Source organism: Lissotriton vulgaris, unplaced genomic scaffold (genome assembly GCF_964263255.1).
Source record: "Lissotriton vulgaris unplaced genomic scaffold, aLisVul1.2 SCAFFOLD_1407, whole genome shotgun sequence".
Lineage (NCBI taxonomy): Eukaryota > Metazoa > Chordata > Amphibia > Caudata > Salamandridae > Lissotriton > Lissotriton vulgaris.
The window spans coordinates 507,851-522,061 of NW_028253049.1; the positions used below are offsets into that span (position 1 = coordinate 507,851).

Below are 14,211 nucleotides of genomic sequence, written 5' to 3' on the forward strand. Positions count from 1 at the left end.
CATAAAAGCATCACGGTCAAATACCTAATCTTCATAAGATGGATGGAATTGGAGACATTCTGTGTTAAAGGGTGGCAAGGTATACAAATATACAAGTGTTTCCATTTTAATTGAGGAAACCGGTAAAGCATTCACTTAATGTGTCCAGCAATGTACTATTGAAATAAGACTCCATGGAGAAACGAGTTTATCCACATGTGAAAACTCAAAGGAGGACAATTCCAATGGTAAACTCCGAAAATATCCAATTTCAGTACCATAAAATATACTTGGCACAAAAAAAATGAGAAACCAATGCACTAAGGGCTTCATATACGAAGTAAGAAACCTTGGAAATACCATAAATCTTTGAAAAACCATGGACTCCATGCTATCGATGAATGCCCGAGTGGATAAGTTAAACCAAAGGGGATGATGGGCGGAGTGCTTAACATTGCAAGCACTCCCCCCAGTCATCTGATCTGGGTTTAATCCCTCATCATTCTTTAGCTCACTCCGCCACCCCAGTTCAGACATGGCCAAATGCAAATCAGTCTGACCCTGTGCCTCATGGGAACAGTCCAGCTCGAACTGCCAAGCCACGTCTTTCCTGGACCGGAAACAAGCATCCTGTGACCGGTTTCGGGCTAATCAGCAGTCATCAGCCAGGCTAGCTTGAATCCAGTGAGCAAGGGGCCCACATCTGGGCATACGCTGCCAACTTAGGGCGAACAAAGCAAAACCAAAGGGGATGTTGGACTGAGTGTTGAACATTGCAAGCACTCACCCCCAGTCAACTGATCTGTACGCCGTGTATGCCCAGACGTGGGTCCCGTGCTCTCCATGCCACTGGAGTCAAGCTATCCTGGCAGATGAGGGCTGAAGCGGTACAAAAGGGGGTGGTGGTGATGGACTGAGCATCTGAATCAATCAAACACTCACACCCAGTCAAAAGATCTGGGTTTAATCCATCACCGTTCTTTAGCCCACTCTGCCACCCCAGTTCAGACATGGCTATATGCAAATCAGTCTGACCCTGTGCCTCATGGGAACAGTCCAGCCCGAACTGCCAAGCCATGTCTTCCCTGGACCGGAAACAAGCTTCCGAGGACTGGTTTCTGGCATTCCAGCCGTCTTCAGCCCGGCTTGCTTGAATCCAGTGGCAAAGTGAGCAAGGGACTCACGTCTGAGCATACCCTGCCAAACTTATGGTGGCCAAAAGCGGTACAAAAGGGGGTGGTGATGGACTGAGATGAGGGCTGAAGGCCGGCAACAGGTCCTAAGATATTTGATTCCAGTCCAGGGAGGGACCTGGCCTGGCAGTTAGGACTGGACTGTTCCCATTGGGCACAGGGTCAAGACTGATTTGCATATGGCTGGGTCCCAACTGGAATGGCATGGTGAGCAAAAAAAGATGGATTTAGGCCAGAGGTCTTCAAACTTTTTTATGCCGAGACCCCCTTGTAAAACCTTTTTAGGCATAAGGACCCCCTTCCGACAAAAGTTTCTAGAAACTGGTACTCCTCATCATCAACAACTATCAACAACCATAAATGCGCCTGTTAGACCTCATCCCATCCATCCATCCTTCATCCATCCACCCTTTTATCCTTCCATTCATACATCCATCCTCCCTTTCATCCTTCCATACATCCATCCATCCTTTACCCATCCACCCTTCCATCCATCTATCATTCTTCCACCCATCTTTTCACACATCCATCCATCCATCATTCCTCCATGCAACCTTTTATCCATCCATACATCCATCCTTCGTCCATCCATCCTTTCATCCTTCCATCCATATATCCATCCTTCATCCATCTACCCTTTCGTCCAAACATCCATCCTTCATCCACCCACCCTTTCATCCATCCATCCACCCATCATTCATCCCCCCACCTTTTCACACATCCATCCATGCATCATTCATCCATGCAATCTTTTATCCATCCATCCATCCATCCTTCATCCATGCAACCTTTCATCCTTCCATCCATACATACATCCTTCATCCATCCATCCACCCTTTCATCCATCCATCCATCCTTTCATCCATCCTTCATCCATCCACCCTTTCATCCATCCATCCACCCATCCACTTATCATTCACCCACCCACCTTTTCACACATCCATCTTTCATCCATCCACCCTTTCATCCTTACATCCATCTGCCCTTTCATCCTTCCTTCCATCCATCCACCCACCCTTTCATCCTTACTTCCATACATACATCCTTCATCCTTTCATCCATCCATCCTTCATCCATCCACCCTTTCATCCATCCATCCATCCACTTATCATTCATCTACCCACCTTTTCACACATCCATCCACCCTTTCATCCTTACATCCATCCATCCATCCGTCCACCCTTTCATCCTTACATCCATCCATCCATCCATCCACCCTTTCATCCTTCCATCCATACATCCATCAACCCTTTCATCCTTCCATCCATACATTCATCCTTCATCCATCCACCCTTTCATCCATCCATCCACCCATCATTCTTCCACCCACCTTTTCTGTGCCTCTCTCATGGGGCGAGGGGGTCAGTATCTCTCTGCGTGTTCTTCCTTATTCCTCTCTCATGGGAGGGCATCTCTGTGCCTCCCTGCTGGGGGCGAGGGGGGAGGGATGACAGGGTGTAACAACATCTCACTGTGAAGAACAGCGCAAGGTATGAGGGCTCATGGGACTTGAACCAATGATTTATGGGACGTGTCGGAGGGGGGGGGGGGGAGAGGACCTTTCACGTGCAATTACTGGCGGGACCCACAGCTCCAGGCGCGCAACTCCATTGAACTCAAAGGGCTACAGCAGTGGTTCCCAAACTTTTTTGACTTGCGGCTCCCTTGATCTATTGCCCATTGGCCTCGGCTCCCCATTATGTCCCTTTTTTTGGGCGGGTGGGAGGATGCAAGCCAAGCCACTGGAGAACTTCCATTTCTCTCCCTGAAAATAATTGAGATGGCACCGATGAAGGTATAATAATCAGATGTGGGACTCATTCCTGGGAACCAAATGGAGGGGGGAGATGTGCGAGGCCGAAAGAAATAATTATTGTTGGCATCTTTCTAAAGATCTCTAGGTGTAAGAGTGCAGCTATTGTGTGTTTCATTATTTGTGGCGGTAAAGCACAATGGATATGTGTAGAATGAAGTGGCACATGGCTGCACTCTACCAAACAAGGGGCACTCGGATCATGCAGAGGGCAGGGCAAAGAAACGCTTATATTCCTTGGACGCACAAGAAGAACTGGATTGCGCACTAAGGGCTCTTCGACATGCATTGGCTCTGATACCACTATGATTGGCACTGCCATCCCAGAAATGTGCACTGGAAGCCCGGTGATATGTATTGGCAGATCTGGAATGTGCATTGGCAGCATTATGGTGTGCACGAACAGACCTGGAATCTGGAACAGGCTACTGCCTGCTGCCTTAGTACTTAAAGTTTTGCTGTTCTGATTATTGCGGTGATCATGTCCTGCTATCAGTGTCACACCATGCCCTGTGTCCTACACTGCACAATAAGCATTGCTAAATCATTTCCACTGAGAATACAGAGCAGGCAGCTTAAGCGAATCAAAGATCGACCTCAATATTCATGTGAGCACAGTGCTGCCTGCTTCGAGTCCAACCCAGGACCAACAGCTGCATGATTGGAGAGGCTGATTTCAATGGTGCAAACTATCTTATGATTCAATAAGTGAACTGCACTGTATTAATGTACATTTCAATTTATGATGCTTCAGCAGTCCATTTGTTTTGCATAATTCTAGTCCGGGACGCACACAAAACCTGGCTTGTTCAAACAGGACATTCATAGCAGTGACACATATTAGACAACAATATCCATGGACTATTGGGTGACACTGTGCAAACTCTAACAAGAGGTTTGGTTCAAAACAATCTGTGGTGCACATAAGGAGGGAGCTGCTGGATGTGTCTGAGTGCACAGGACTAGATAAAAGACTGAAAAGCAATCACTGCTTGCACAGCCCCGTTGTGTTTAAAATTTGCAAAATAGAACATTCGGAAGACAAAGACAAAGTTCAGTAGTCACAGGCATGTCAGGAAATGAAGATGAGTGAGTGGGTGGTGGGGTCTATACCCGGAGGGGAGCACACACTACTTGGTCCATGCAAGGAGGACATGAATAAAACAAATAGCAAATTTCATGTTAATGACTAATAGCAGCAGACATAGGCAAGTATTGCGCTCAAACCATAAAGTAGGAAGCAAAAACACCGTTTGCATTTTAATCCAGGGTTAGTCTTTCCAAAATAGCTCTAACCCACAGGTTTTATACAGCTCTTAGCAGCAGGCACATTAACGTACTCAAATATTTTCCCATAATGTGTGTAACTTTGAAAACGCGCTATTAGCCATGAGTTTTCACCTGCCCACTTGTGCCAGCAGCGCTGAACTGGAGGTGGCTCCCAGACGCTATAAATCATTATCAAGGGCAGTTGTGTGTAAAATCAGGTTGTTTACTTTCACTTTAATCGCTGCAGGATGTTTGTTTCCCTTATTCAGTATCACTTCCGAGTCTCATTCCAGGCACACTGACCTACATCCCGGCAGTCCCGTCTACCTCCTTGCTTATCTTGTATTTCCCCCGTAGGCCCCATCCTATTCCCCAGAAAGGCTCTGCCTGAACTGCTAATAAATGTGCTACACCGCTTGCACTTTTCCAGCCTCTGGAACTCCAGCTTTTAAACTGCAAAAATAACGCTGCTTCTGATTACAAATCCCTGTCTGCAGCATGATGCCCTCCACCCTCTGGTATTACCATTATTATTGTGTATCAGTCCATATTAGTTTCCAAACTGTGTGCTTGGTGCACATCTTTTCGCGGCGCCCCTGGCTACTTTCAGTGGCGCACAGATTGGGAACCACTGTGCTACAGCCTCCTCCCCGAGCCACCCCACCCCGCTCCCCCCTTGTTTATGAGAGCCCGGCTGAAACAGCTTGGATACACACACACAGCCACACCAGAGTACACCACAGGTCTTTAAAATACCTTTTATTTGTTAATGAGGCTTTGATGTTTTTCACACCTCGGTGTGAATTAGGCCTCCGCCGCGAGCACCCTCAATCAGCCTGACGCCACTAAGGCAAACCACGCGTTTCAAGGAACTGCTCTGATAGAATCTGCGACCCCCTTCCCAGGACTCCACGACCCCCCTGGGGGTCGCGCCCCACAGATTGAAGACCTCTGATTTAGGCCCAGATCTCTGTACTGGGGTGAATGTATGACATTGTTCTGCATTATGTCCATCAGATGTCCTTTTTGCAAGTGGATAAGTTAGCAAGATCCAGCTCCATTACTATGAAAACTCTGAGTCACATCTTATCCCGCCTAGGATTTCCACACAAAGTACACGCTACTATCTCTCTTGTGCGGTCTAAACTCGATCATGCCAATGGCCTCTACCACGGATCATTTTTGTTGACTACGAAAAGACTAAAACAAATTCAGACCTTTGCTTAGAGACTTCTCCTACAAGTAAAGCCACAAACCCACATCTCCCCTGCCTTGATGGCCTACATTGGTTACGGATTACCAGAAAATCCCCCTTCAACCTTCTTACATCAACCACAAAGCAATACATGGAACAGGACCACTTTTCATCAGGAATAAAATCATACAATGCATACAACAAAGGAACCTCTGCTCCAGATTGGGACCTTGCCTCAAAACCCCAGCATACAAGAACAAGCATTAGAAATGCAATAGGTCTCACATATTTTTGAGTTATCGCTATTGGCATAGCTCAACAGCTATCGGACAGAAATTGCCATTTTGATGGTGCCGAACAGACCATTGCTCTGTGAAAAGGCCCGAAAGCCTAAAACAATGTTATATATAACCCTATTCCTGAACAACTCAACTCGACACACAAAGGGAAATTTTGAGTGTGCTGCACCTCACTATTGGCCTTGGGCCAGCCCGTCTCCGTTATTTATCTGATGCAGAGCTGTTAGCTCTTATGGTGTGCACTACCACTGCCCCTGTTGCTCCCAAGAGGCAATTGTTTAACCAAAACAATGAAAATTTCCACCCGCTGTGGGTTGCACCACCAGAGTTCAAGTAATGTACATATCAATAAAGAATGCCCAAAAAGTATTATGTCTTGTTTCGTTTCTTCTTTATTCAATTTTCTTTTAGGCAGCCAATGCGTTTCGTTCAACAGAACTTCATCAGGGCGTGCTGGCTGTGTCCAATGTGCACAGACATCACATCTCGTTTTTCTGTGTCCTACGTCCAAATTCAAAGTAAATGGCTAATGTGCCGAGCAAAAAGTGGCGTCCTCTCCCGAGGCAAAAGCGTCCGTGTGGAATGTTGATAGCCTACAAAATAAAAAGGCAGATCGGGGTGACCGGGAGGAACCGCTGACTTATTGGGATGGCCTACGCAAGCAAGCAATGAGTGAAATGACCTGGGCGTGACCCAAGCATGCAAAGGTGGGAGAATCAGACCGAATGCAGCAATAAAAAGCTGTATTTCTAAATGGCACAACAACGAATAAATGGCAATTCAAGGGCATTCCAAAAGTCAAAAGAGGAGATAACAACAGGTCTGGCAGACAGTGCATTCGCGCAGCCTAAGCTCGACCTAAAAAAAATAGGTGGCACATCTTTCTCTGTTCAAGCAGCCAAACTATGGAATTAATTACTCACAAACATAAGATCCACTGGTAACTATTTTATCTTCAGAAAACTACTCAACAGCTGGCTCTTGCCTACATGACCACCATATTCCAAACACAAATGTACAGCATATGCCTGTGTATGTAAACATGTATAATTTGATTATATGTATGTATTTTGATATGTGCATCTCTTTGCACAAATAAAGTGTTATGTTATAAAATGTATAAACCGCATAGCTTCCTCAGAGGTGGGGGTACCCAGCGCTAGTCCAGAAGTAAAAATCAACTGCAGCAATGTCAGGAATAGAGGAAACCCAAAAGAAAACAATCCTAAAAGGAGAAAAGCCACGTCTTTAGAGTCTTCCTGAATGACAAGTGGCTCTGGATGACCCAAATGCAAGTTATTTCCACAGTGAGAGTGAACTAAAAAATAAATAAATAGATACATAACTACAAACAATGTATATGGAAAATAATAAAGATATATTCACGAGAGATAGGGCTTTTGCACAAAACGAGCGGTCTCCAACTCTTACTCTCTTGACACGAGGGACAGTGGCCAGGTTAAGGTCGGCTGAGATTAGGGGGCAAGAAGGACGAGGCAGAGATAGCAGGTTAGATAAAATGGGGACCGCCCTGGAAAGGTGAGATCTTCTGAGCGGTAGACAGGGTCTTGAAGTGCACACGCTTCTCCAAAGGGAGCCAATGCAGTTTACGAAGGAGACCTGAGGCAGGGCAAAATTTTGGAAGGGAAAACAACAGACGAGCCATGACATTCTGAGCCCACTGGAGTCTTCTAACCACTGATTGACTTTTTGACTCCGAAGTATAGAATATTGCAATAATCTAACAGATAAAACAGCTGTCTGAATGATGATTTGACGGATGGGTCATAAAATCCAAGAATGGGTTCGAGAATTCGAAAAGCTCGAAACGGGAATGCCACCGAGTTTGCCTGCGCTTCAAAAATTAAGGTGTTATACACCTAGATATTTTACAGCGGTCTTGGGTGGAAGGGGTGACCCAAGTGAAGGGGGGCCACTCAGTAGTTAATTTGTAAATAAAAAACATTAAATAAAGTGCCAGGGCTCTTGTCAGGAGGCACCTTGCACCAGCCAATTTCTCCTGTCTGCGCCACTTAAAACAAAACCAACAACTAACCATGACAGTGAGGAGAGGATGTGGTGTAATGGCTAGAGCTGTGGACTTCAGAGTTGGGGAACCAAGTTCGAGTCTTGGCATCAGCTCAACATACTGTGATTCTCAGCAAATCACCTAATCTCCCCTTAAATTCATGTACCCTATCAACTCTGAGACAGTAAGCACAAATTGGCCAGGTCTGACCTGGGGTTGTCAGAGAAGAAGAGTACAAGCTGGGTGTCATCTGCATAAGACACCAGCTCAAGCCCCAAGGATTTCATGTTCTGAGCCAAAGGTTGAATTTAAATATTAAACAAAGTAGAGCCCAGAGACAAGCCTTGGGGAACGCTGTGGTGCAAATCGTGCAATTGGGAACTGTAGGGGGGTGGGGGGGGGATAACCTGGAAATATCACTCTGAAAGGAAGGAGGCTAACCAAGACAGTGCAGATCCGGCAATGCCAATATCCTGGAGGCACTGGAGCAGGATTTTATGGGACACCATATCAAATGTGGAGCTTAAGTCGAGCATAATCAGAGCTGCGTATCTGCCTCATCTAAGGTGCTACAGAGTTGTTCTGTAACGGCAAGAAGTGCAGATTCTGTGCTATGCATCAGCCTAAATCCATGCCAAATGTACTACTTCTGTTTTAAAAATATATTGATATTCTTATAGGTCTGCTTAACAAATGTATACATTACTTATGGTTAAAATATATATATTTTTTTGTTTATGCCCAACATGTATATAGGTCACAACATATAAGTTATTTGATTATATGATTTTGGGTCTCCTATTTTGTTTTATCCATCACTGTGTAAATATAATCATAATATTATCTTTAAGCGCTTCACTATTTAAATATTGAGGAAAATATACAATAAAAATAAATTATACTAAACAAAAAATACATAACCCCCCACCCCCCCCAAAAAAAGAAATAGTAATAATACAAATACACAAATAAATTAGCTTTATGGCAGCAACACTTCAAAGTCTGTGTTTCCAACTATTTATCCATGAATGCACAATGGGACCTTTTATAATACAGCTTTATATCCCTTTATTATTTTCCATATACATGTATACCTTTCTATGTAGTTATGTATCTTTTTTTTTTACTTTACTCTCACTGTAGAAATAACTCTCCCCAATGCACTATTCTATATCTCATTATATACCTCTCAATATATCCTCTATTTCACTTTGGGTCATCCCAAACATTGTACTACTATAATTTCCCTAACAACCCCTTCTACACTCTACTTTCCAATATTGGGCCTTTGAATCATCGCAAACATCCTTTTACTACTATGATCTCCCAAATTAATGCTTTCTAGACTCTTCCGTCTCTATATCCCTCCTTTGATTGATCCCAAATGTCATACTACTACTATGATCTCCCAAATAACACTTTCTAGACCCTTGCCTCCTTTATCCTATTAAATCCAACTAACAGACTCACATGTCCACTGCTCGAAATACCAACGTATATTTCCCTATACTAATCCAACACTAACCAATTTTGGATTCAGGAGTAGAAGCTACTCACTGAAAAGCGCTTCAACACCTCATCAGGAGTAGTAAACATTATATGAATACAATTGAAATATTGAGAAACAGGCCTTCAAAGCATTAGCGAGACTTACATACCCAGTTTTAAGACATTGTACAGAAGTCCTCCAATGTCAACCAAAAATAGCAATACAACTGAAGCGAGGAACATTGAACTGCAGGACATAATGTCCAGTGTCACCGAGGACAAAGACACAAATGGGTACAACTTCTATTTATGCTTTTTCCAATGGGCACCTGGAGTGACTCACATGACGGATCTTCCACAATTGTCATAAAGTTAAAGTTACATTTACAGAAATTAACATTTTGAATTGATAAGGATGCTTACATATTGTGGATAGAATGAACTGAAACTGCCTACTGAAACAAGTTCAAGACTGAGAACACCCACCTGTACACAGGGTCATGCATCACCAACATCTTGCTCTCATCCCAGGTCCATTCCTTCCTCTGTAACCAGAATGAAACAAAAAAAGTCATTGCCTCTGAATTTCATATCGCTGCAATACCCCATATCTGTTGTCTGCATTATAAAATAAACTTTAACAAAAGTCAAACATGTTAAACTTGGCCAAGGGAGACACATTCTTTTAAGTATTATACTTTAAAAAATGAACAATTCTATATTAGCCGAATATACTGACAAAATTGCATTTCATGATAATGTCTAAAGCTTGTTAAATATGTTTATTAACACATTAAACAACCAGAATAACCAATCTATCGAGTGAGATAGATATATGTATATATATATATAGCTCGCTCGATAGATAGAAATAGATATGTATAACTCAGTGGCAGTCACCACTGGGTAGTTATAGTTCGAACACATTCATCCACCTCAGCTCTTTCCTGGAAAGTGAGATGATCCCTCAAGCAGGGGCTAAGAACAAGGCAAATCCGAAAAAGCGTTTTCCACAATTTTCCATAGGAAAATTGAAAACATATACTTCAAAAACGTCTCAACGCAATTGCACCAAATTTAGCAGACTGATTGATGTTGGCCCAGAAAGCAGGCTTTTTGTTAATTCGCTCAGCAGTTTGAGAAATGAAGATATTTAAAATGTTATTTTTCATGACACAGAAGAGCCACTAACAAATTTAAAAGATAAGATCTGATTGGTTGCCACCATAACAATAAAGATGTGGCAGCAGCCACATCTTTAACCGCATGTGCGCTAGCGGGTTTTCCCGCTTCGCGCTGAAGATTCGAAATTCGCGGGTTACGTGACAAAGCCAGCTCGTCATGCGCGCAGCGCAGGTAACGCCCATGACGAGCTGGCTTTGTCACCAGCATCGAAGGGGTTAATACTCAGGGACTCAGTCTAATGTACTGAAAAAAAATAAAAAAGCAATATAGGTGGGCAAGGTAGGGATATCCAGCCCCCTTAGATCTTGAGTATGAGGGGGTCCACTTAGGCCGCTGATAAAATCTCATCGGCTTAAAGCCATCAATTACGCAGATGACACCCAATTCATCCTCTCTTGGGAGGGTGAGGAATCTATTCCTCTGGAGTCTTTCCATGACTGTCTGCGGGATATGGCTGGCTCGCTCCATAACAACTCACTACAGTTTAACGCCACCAAAACTGAGGTACTGTTCTGTGCTGGAAGTCTGATACCTCGCCCTTTCCCAGCTAGTTTCTGGCCTCCAGAATTAGTGACAAAAATCCAGCCGGTTACCACTGTTCGCAAATTGGGCGTTATGATGGATAACCGATCGAGTATGGAAGCCCAGGTTGCGAAAACAGTGTCCACCTGCTCTGCCTTCATCCGATCCCTACGTGAGATCTTACTACTACTTCCACTACAGGCCCGGGCTTTAATAGTCAGGTGTACTATCCTAAGTCACCTTGACTATTGTAACGCGTTGTTACTCGAGTCTCCAGGCATGTTGTTAGACAGACTCCAAAGAGTTCAGTCCGCTGCCGCTAAACTGGCTCTTGGCTGGCCCAGAAGGTCCTCGGCCACAGCGGCGCTGGCTGAACTCCACTGGCTCCCGCTAAGGCAGCGAGTATCTTTTAAATCGCTTTGCCTTGTTTTCAAAGCCCTGCATGGACTCGGGCCTAGCTCTCTGCAAGCCAAGTTTACCTGGTATACCCCAACCAGAGCACTTCGTTCAGCCACGGCTCGTCTTGTGAGAGTGCCTAGATTTAAGAAGGTAAGGGCCGGGGGCAGATCCTTCGGAGTGGCTGCTGCTAAACTCTGGAATAGTCTGCCCTTGGACATCCGTCAATTGGAAGAACTTCTTCCTTTTAGGAAACGAGTCAAAACCTGGCTGTTTCCGAAGGCTTAACCTGCTGGTCACTTTGCTCTGCTCCTTTTCTCGTGCTGCCTTTTTCGTGAAGCCTTAGCACCAGGATGCCTGTAAGGTGATAGCTGCGCTATATAAATATTTTAAATAAATATATATTTTTTTTTATGGGACGGCAGATCCAGCGGTCCTGCTTACAAAAGAATAGCCTACTTTGCTTTTTATAAATAAGCCCCTCGGTTGGGCCAGGGTCTGGGGGGGTTGGAGTTTTTTATTTATTGGGAGGTGAGATGTGGAGCCCCCCATCCCCAGGCCTTCTGGGTTCAGATGGGCTTATACATATTTAGGGGAGGGCTGCATGTGTCCCACTCCTCCCCAAGCTTTAAGAAGGATCCAGGGTCCCATTCCCAGGGCCGATTTTGATTTTAATGGAGGCACTCCCTCAGCCTCTTAGATGCCCCAGGGAACCGATACCATAAGGCATGAAGATTAATGCAGTGTCCCTGTGAATGCATCTCCTCATAAATCTTTATTCCCTGCCTGCAGTCTCATGGGAAGGGAACATAACTACTCCCACCTACACAGGAGCACAGAAAATAGAAGAAATAAAGCCAGCTCCCGCCTCACCAGGGATACGTGTTGGCTGGAGAGCCGGAAGGCGCTGCTGCACTCAACATTTGGATATGTTGTGGGTGCCCCAGGTAGGCAACTGGGCACCCACTTTAACACAATAAATTGCTGGCTCACTGCATCACCCAGAATAGGCGCTAGCTAGGGAGCCAGCAGTGGGTCACGGCGGCCCCGGGGCTCCCCCGTGGCTTCCAACATTTGGGCATGTTGGGGTTGCCACATGAGGGCACGGGGGCATCCACTTTATAATAAAATTATTGGCCCTACTGCTTTTTTAAATTACATACTTTCTTCCTGGTGCTGCTAGAAGAGGCTGGGGCACAACAAATCACTTTGTTATGCCGGGAAGTACTGCAGTATTGAACGAAAAAAAACAGTCTCCTGTGCCCAACTCCACGCCACTCACTGTGATGGACATCTTACATTACATTTAAAAAACCTCAAAAAACAAATATTAAAGGGATGTCAGATAAGTGAAAATGTCAGTTAAAATATACCATTTTAATGAGCAAACCCACTGAAATTCACAAGTTAAAGTTATCTCAAATAACTATAACTTGTGTCCTAAAGTAACTATGACTCTTCCCCTCACCATGCAATGCTAATTACTTCTCATATTACATCACCTATGACACATTCTAAGACATCATTGACATGACTGCAACATCAGAAGTAACATAACTGATGACAACACTGTGTAGGTGTACCATGACCTCCTGATGAAAACTTTTTACAAAACATTTTTAGGGGTTGTCAGATTTTAGTGGGATTCCCTTTCTCCTGTAAATCCTGCCCTGGCCCCTATGAGAGTCCTGTGGAATATAAAAAGATTTGTTTTTTTATAAAAAGGGGGCATTAGTGTCTGAGGTGAGTTGGCTCTCGTGGCAAACCCATGCTTCACACAGTCAAAGGCCTTGAGCGGTGGGGGGTGGCCACTTAATGGGGTTTGACACAGGGACTGCGGCCAAGCCTGTGCCGCATATGGCCAAAGGCTTTGCACAGTGTGGAGTTGGGTGCCTGGCCTGGCCACATTTTGCCCTTGAAGCCAACTGTACACAGTTAAAAGACTGTGCAATGCGGGGAGGCCGCTTCTGGGGGTCTGGGTGCGGTGCCGGAATGCAGGCCAGGCCCTGCAGCCAACCCTCACGGTGCAGTGCACAAAGCTGAAGGTCAAGTGGGGCGGGAGTGGGTAACGTAATGTATGTAAGAAAAAACTTTTCATTAAAAAAAATTCGAAAAATGAGAAATTCCCTTGAAAAAACAACCAAAGTAATATTGTAGGTTGGTATGGTATCTTACGTTACATTAAAAAAATTAAATGATAACACGAAGGTTTAAGTGATGTTGTAGTTAGATTAACATGTCTATTTAAATGTCACCTTTTCAACAACAAAAACAATCCCTGAAATGTATTACTTTTAGTTAAATTCAGGAACTATAAGTTGCGCTGTTTCCATGCATTGCTTAAGACCGCACATATTACATCACTCAAGATATGTTCTATAAGATCATTCCTATAATCGTTCATGACATCATGGATGACAACACTGTGCATGGCGGAGGCATGAGTTATGTTCACTCTGACTGCTGTCGGAGAAGAAACCCTACAACTAGTGGTGAGGCCAGGAAGCTTCAGTGAGCTCAGGTACCACCAGAGTAGAGTGGTACAAGAACCTGCCCGTAGTGGGGAGAGCCCCATGCAATGGGGGCGAGCAGCGGCAGGACGGAAGGGTACGTGGAACGGATGATCATGCAGTGAACGCTGGAGACATAAGGGAAATAGAAGTAACAGAAAGGGAGACAGACTTAGAAAAGTGTCAGTAAAATGCAGTGCGCTAGAGTTGGGTGGGGGAAATGAGAGAACAGAGGAGGAAGCAGACAAGAGAAAGGAAGGATTGTGAAAGAGTGCAAGAAGGCTAAACGAGTTTGGGACTACAGAAAGGTGTGTGAAGTGCATAACCGGTATT

At 44.6% G+C, this 14,211-nt stretch overlaps 1 protein-coding gene across 2 annotated transcripts in view; it reads right to left on the bottom strand.

Annotated features, from left to right (window-relative positions):
- The window catches only part of LOC147661180 (uncharacterized), a 224,153-nt gene that overhangs the window by 133,075 nt on the left and 76,867 nt on the right, over window positions 1–14,211 (bottom strand). For both annotated transcript variants that reach the window (XM_086951259.1, XM_086951260.1), the window contains exon 3: window positions 9,752–9,810. In XM_086951259.1, the coding sequence (XP_086807385.1) occupies window positions 9,752–9,810 (59 nt within the window). The remainder of the gene's footprint in view (window positions 1–9,751; window positions 9,811–14,211) is intronic.